Raw genomic sequence first — 6,691 nt, forward strand, 5'->3', positions numbered from 1 at the left:
GTGTGTGTGTGTGTGAGTGTAGAGAGAGCGATAGAGAGACTGTTTCCTCATAATTCTGTATTTACGAGGACCAAAAGCTATAAAAGAATAGAAACGTGACACACAGGATCTTGGTGTAACTCACTTACGTCTTTGGTTTTGGGTCAAGTTTAGGACACAGTCTGCAGACTTCTTACAATGACAAACACTGACACCGAGCTCATCCTTCTATCTCCAAGAAAATTGCTTGGAGATAAGGTTCCATGCTAATATTCACCTGTGTTTAAGTTCAAAACTGGAACTCTTGCTATTGCTATCCCACATCTTTCTAACCTAACCCTATTATTTTCTCTGTGCCCTACAGACCATTGAGTTTGACGAGGGTGCCGGCGCTGTACTCAGAATCCAGCCTCTCCGAGCACCGCGTGATGAGAACATCTATGAATGCGTTGCGGAGAACACCGAGGGCGAGATCACTGTCAATGCCAAGCTGTCCATCATCCGAGGTGAGTCCTGCATTGTGAAACAGCGTGCAGAGGGATAACTACAAAATAAATCATTAAAGTGGACATCTGTGAACTCCTCAGGTTTTTTTACGATGACATCTTGCCTTGAAGTTTTTGTACTGAACTTGACAGCGAGTGAGGGCTGTACTTGAAGTCTTTTTGCTTGGAACTTTTGTAGGTAGTGCTCTTTATTTGTCTGGTAAGCCATTTTGGCTATAGCTGTAAAAGTGGCTCAGCTGGGTTGTTCTGGATTTGTTATAATTATTTGTTTGCTACCTCATATAAAACAGTATTTTAGACTATATTGTTTATTTGATGTTACATGATTGTAATTACATTTTTTTTTCAAACTTCATACACAATTTTACTTTACATGTAACATATATGATTTTATTAGATGTAGTCATATTTGAAACGTACAAAGAATACATTCCTGTGTGCAAGCTTCTTGTGTAAAAGCTTTAATTTATTATTATATAAGCTAAATCAGTGGTGTTACATGAATCATAACTAGAGAAGCCAAATTAATATATGTGAAAATGTGGAGGATTAGTTCTTAAAGCTTTTGTGCAGGAGCATGTCACAGAATAGACTCTGTTCACATACAACAGATGGACAGTGTGAAGGCTGCTTATTAAGGATCCATCAATTTGATGCAACTAATCAACTGTCCATTCATGGAAGAGCTGAACCTCTATTTACCCGTGATAATAACCCATAGGATCCCCGATTGAAAAAGATTGATTGGTCACCCATACACAGTCAGAGCAGAGCGTCTGACAGGTTGGTCTGGAGACGCACACAGACACACTTGCACAAAACAGGTGTAAAATAACAAAATAGTACAGGACGTGTAGATAAAATCAGTGGTAGCTCAACTTTGTGGACCTTTTATTGATCGGCTCCTATAGGTGGTAGTTTAGTTTCAGCAAAAATATACCATTTGTTTAGCTCTAGCTTAGAGGTCACGGTATCATAGGCAAGCGAGGATGTGTTCACATACGCTCCAGCTTTCTTCTCTCATTCTACCCGTCTGTGTCTACCTCACATATCCGTAGACACACACACACACGCCCAGTGTCTTCTCTTCTGTTCTCTCCTGCCGCCATCTGCCATGTTTCCAGGGCTGGATGAAGCTGAGCTATTGCTGGCTGGCTGGCAGCACACAAGCTAGGCCTTCCTGGCTGTCAGATCCACAGGCAGTGAGGTGGGGTGGGGAGTGTGTGTGTGTTTATTCATGTGTGTGTTGGGGGGGAGTTGTTGGATCAGGCATTGGAAGCCTGGCCCAGCATCCTGGGTTAGTTATTGTTAGCAACAAACCCCCTACCCTGGAAGCATGTTGTTGGGTGCAGTGGGAGTGTGAGTTCCTCAGGTGCCCTTCAAAACTTGATATACATTTTGAACTGTGATACTTATACTTTGAAATTACATATATGTTCACGTTTGTGACATGCAGTTGCCTGAACTGTACATTAAATGAGTAGATAGCAGTTTGATGCAGAAATTAAGGATCTTTCTACTGATGGAGACACAATAGCTGCTCAGCTCCATTTACAGAATGGTACCTGCCATGTCCTGGACATTTGAATCTGAATTGCTTTGTATGACCTTGTGTGTAGCATTTATATAACTTATATAACTGGATCGGATAGAAATCAAACTTCCAGCCTGCATAATCTGTTTCATGCTGTAAACAATTACATTAAAATATGTAAAATACCACGTTATTCATAGTCGGAATCCAATTTATTCATGGAGTGCTATGAAAATAAAGACTAGAAAGTCCTTTACAAAGAAACAGTGGACACACAGACAGATTGAAAACAACACAATTGAGAACAAGGAGAGCACACCAAAACAAGCACACCAAATTACTACAAGCCCAGGCATGTGCATATCAGTGGGTGCAGTTGTGTGAAAGGCCACAGGTCAAACCTAGGGCAGTCCACGGGAGCATAAGGAAAATTAAGTTATTGCAATTCAACTCTACAAGGTTTCCTCTAGAGTCTATAAGAAGATAGCAGCTCTGCTGCCCAGGCAAGACCCAGCACTGAAGGAGGGAAGAGAGTGTGATGATGGAGGGTGAAGGTGTAAGATGAGTGGCAGAAGAGGAGAGCAGTATGTCCTCTCTGTTTTCCATCTTTAATGAGCCCCCCTGCATTACTCATCAGTGGAAGGAAGGAGACACAAAAAAAGATATAGGCAAATTAAATTTAGAATATGCAAGAAAAAACATGTAATGTAATTTACAGAAAATGCAGAAATGTGAGGATGGAGAAAATGGATTGTGACAAAGTGCAATGCAATGCAAGTAGAGGTGGAAGTGGAGCAAACCAGAGGAACAAATAGGAGAAAAAATGGAGTTGGATAAAGTTGGCCAAAGATGAAGGGAGACAACGGGGGGTGGACTATTGGCAATGTAGAACAGGTGAGGAGGACAATAGGCGAACACGAGTTCTTGGAACAAGGGCAAAGGATTATGGGATATAGGACAAGGCACAAGGGACACATCCACAGTAAACAGAAGGGTTGTGGTCTGGTATCTGGAGAGGTAGAAAATGGGTCGCCGCGATTGGTGACTTGGCCAGAGAGCCATGGCACAAAATTTGCAAGAAAATACAGCTGCATGCACACTGAAACCCAAAAATATAATGACATACATTTAACAGACATGCATGACTTATACATCAATTTTATGCTTGCATGGATACACACTTGAAAACAAAGGGCCATGAAAATCACTGAACTCATAAATGATCATGAGTACTTTGAGTACACATTCTTCACTCAAAGTAGCAGCAGTCCACACAGACAGGCACACCCATACCCATATAAATACATGCACAGTCACTGTTTAGCACACATATACACACACACAGAAGCGTGCAGTACAGCAGCTTTTTCAGTCCTAGTGCGAACTCATCTACCATGACAGCATGTGGGCTCTGTTTGGAGTCTGAGGAAGATTAACAACAGCACAGTGTTCGCCACACACACACACACACACATCTTCACACAACTTCAATGCTTGTCTGCACTGGTAAAGATATGCACATATATGCCAAAGATGCACACACATCCTGACACATAACCACTTCCAATACACACTCTATATACACTAACTTACTACAAAAACATGTATTCTTAGCAGAATATAGACATTCTGAAACATGCATATACTTGTAATAATAACAGACATTTATTCAGACAAAATGCATGATAGACAGACTAAACTTAAACCCCATCTCTATTTTCTTTTTTTATACTGTACTGTAACCACCTTCTCTTTTGCTGTCTACGTGTTTGTGTGTATGTGCATGGGTGCATGTGGCAATGGTAGGGTGCATTTAGCATCGACTGTGACACCTCCTTGGCTATTGCTCAACTGCCTTAGCTGAATACCTAAGATGGGGGCCATCTGGCACCTCTAAGGCTTGCACACAGTCCTCTGGGAGTCCTTGGAGAGGGACCGACAAGCACATGAAGCACACTCTTGAGATCTGACACAACTTGCAGTTTGGTCTGTTTTTTTTTTTTTTTGGTCTGTTTTTAGGATTTGCCTTTTTTTTTTTTTTTTTTTTTTTCAGGCGAGTGTTTTAGAGTGTCAAAGGGAAGCAAAATTGCCACTGGGATACTGTCAGCTCATGCTGTTGTGAGGAGATCATGGGGAGTTATCCTGCTTTGTGTGCTTGTATTTTAGACTACTGCAGTCTTCTGTCTTCTGTGATTACTGTTGCAAATAGATTCTCCCCTGAGGAATCCCAGAGGGCAAAAACTGTGATTGATGAGATTTGGTCTGATATTCAGTTTTGTCATGTTGAAGAAGTTGTAAATATGATGTGTCTATTCGTTTGTTTGGTAAACCTACCGTTCAGATCACAGTTCAGCAGAGATGCTCTTGAGGCAGAAATAATTCTCAGTGGTGAAGTCGAAGTAGTATTTCTTGTGAAGTAACATTCAGGTATGCTCTGGGCTGTTTGAACCAGCAGGCACCAGGAACTCACCTCTGATACACGCACACACACACACACATACCTAGTTCTCAGGTCTGGCCTCATATGAGTGCTTGCTGTAACATACCAGACCTAGCCGTGACCTTCATTTGCGCACACCCACACACAGTCACGCTCACATCCTGATTATTTTCTCTTGCCACTCCCAACCAGGTGGAACCAATCAAACGTACCCTTCTCTGTCTCTCATCACTCTCTTACTCTCTTCCAAACCTTTCCAATCATTATGCTTTCTCTCGCTGTATGCCAAGCTGCAAGCCTGGTTTTCATCCACTGCACTTGTTAATATCTGTTGTTTTTTTTCTTTAGTTTCACCTCCAACCCTTCCTAACCCGGTTAGTAGAAGAAGTATTCAGACTCTGTTCTGCATTAAAAACACAAATTCATTAAAAGTATGATCAGCACAATTGACTTTTTAGTTAAAGTACTTATTATTCAGAAAATTGGTCCATGTCCATGTTTTCCATGCCTTGTCCTCTTCCTTGTCTTTCCCTGGTGAAATATTCTTGTTATGGATAATTTGTTCTAGTAGAAACAGGTAAATATCAGGTAGGCAACACACTGTATATGATACATACAAAACTAATGTCTGCCTAAACTAAAGAACTAAAATTAAGTGGCGTTTTATTTTTTTGCTGCACATCGATTCAGGTCAGTACAAACTGCATGTGTCGTTTCATCTGCTGGTTTTAAATAGACTAAAAACTCCGCCCATCTACCATAGAGCAATACTGTGCCAGTCAGGTTGGGGAGTGCACCTACTATTAACTGGAGGGGATTGGGGCAAAGTGGACCTACTGTTTGATCAGGCTGTCTGCTAATTGGCCACTGCCTTGTGAAGGAGCAGGTAATGGTGAATTTTAATGGGTTTCTGGATCCAGATACATGCAGTCGGTGAATAGATCAAGCCCTGTGAATTCTATGTATCTTTTTATGGGAGAAGGGTTGAGAAACGGTGGGAGGGCAGACAGAGGTGCAATGATGAAATGGGAAAAAAGTAAGCTGCAGCAAGAGGGAAGGAGAACTGGAGTGAAAGTTAAAGGGATAGAGACCAATCAACCTTTCAACCAATAGTGGCTCCAGGCCAAGCCATAAGACATTCCATTTCCTACCTTCACCTTTGCTTTCTGTTCTCCATCTAACCTTTTCTGTCTCTTTCTCACACAATATCTATACCATTATGTTCTAGGCTGTCTCCTCTCTGTCTCTCTCTTGCAGTTGTTCTCTCCCTTTCTGCCTCTACCAGTCTTCTTTGTGTGTATTTCAATGGGGTGTGTGTGGGAGAGAGAAAGTGCACCCTTTTAGAGTGGACAGCAGCAAGTGGTGGGTGATGTGTGCAGTCACTATTGATTATGTGTGATGCAGCCATATCAAGATGATTTTAAATAAACAGGAGAAAAAATTAAAACATATATAAGCAGTAAAATGCTTTGCTGTACTGGGAAAAAATTTATTAAACTTTTGGCTAGAGTGAAAATGGAAGGAGGAAGGTGATAAAGACTGAATAAGGCTAGGCTCACATTACATTAGGTTTTTGTATGAACTGTTCTGATCTTCACAGATTTTAGTGAGCGTATGTTTGCAATCAGCGTTAAGAAAATGTGAAAGTGTGTGTGATGCAATCCGATTCCAAAACTGGTTCGGATTTTAAAAGTCTGAGCGCAGGATAAGACAGAGAGGAAGAGACAGTTTGAGAAAAGAGAGATGAGACGCAGGAAGGAAAACAGAGAACATTTCTCCTCCTTGCTATTCATTTCATCAGTATTCCCTGTACGTATCTAACAAGCATCAGCACAAACACACATTTAGGTTTGTGAAATATTCTCATTGGGTTTATTCATGACCCCTTGGGTTTTTGGTAGCCTCTTAAAACTAAATTTTACATTCTCTCACAAATATGTTTGTTAAAGAAAAAGAAAAAAACACAATAACTATTCTCTCCTAACACCTACTTTTTGCAGATGCAAGTTTTTATGTTTTTACATTTACATATTTTTTTTTTTGCATTGTTTTGTTTTGGTCAGTCTTCTATCTTTGTAGTGCTAATGTCTTGTTGTTTTGGTGTTGAAGGGTTGAATGTTTTTTTTATTGTGTTTATTTTAGAGGAAGAGGTAAGTCCAGGGCATCAGGCAGACTAAATGAAAAATTAATAAGACACATAGTGAAACATGAGCAGGTATGTGTGTGTGTGTG

At 40.7% G+C, this 6,691-nt stretch overlaps 1 protein-coding gene across 1 annotated transcript in view; it reads left to right on the forward strand.

Annotated features, from left to right (window-relative positions):
- The window catches only part of ptprsa (protein tyrosine phosphatase receptor type Sa), a gene marked incomplete in the record, with an annotated part of 117,012 nt that overhangs the window by 12,990 nt on the left and 97,331 nt on the right, over positions 1 to 6,691 (forward strand). The window contains 1 exon segment of the mRNA XM_035653519.1: positions 344 to 485. Within this exon segment, the coding sequence (XP_035509412.1) occupies positions 344 to 485 (142 nt within the window).

This window comes from Morone saxatilis, unplaced genomic scaffold, assembly GCF_004916995.1.
Source record: "Morone saxatilis isolate NCDOM2014 unplaced genomic scaffold, NCSU_SB_2.0 Contig12, whole genome shotgun sequence".
NCBI classification, from domain to species: Eukaryota; Metazoa; Chordata; class Actinopteri; family Moronidae; genus Morone; species Morone saxatilis.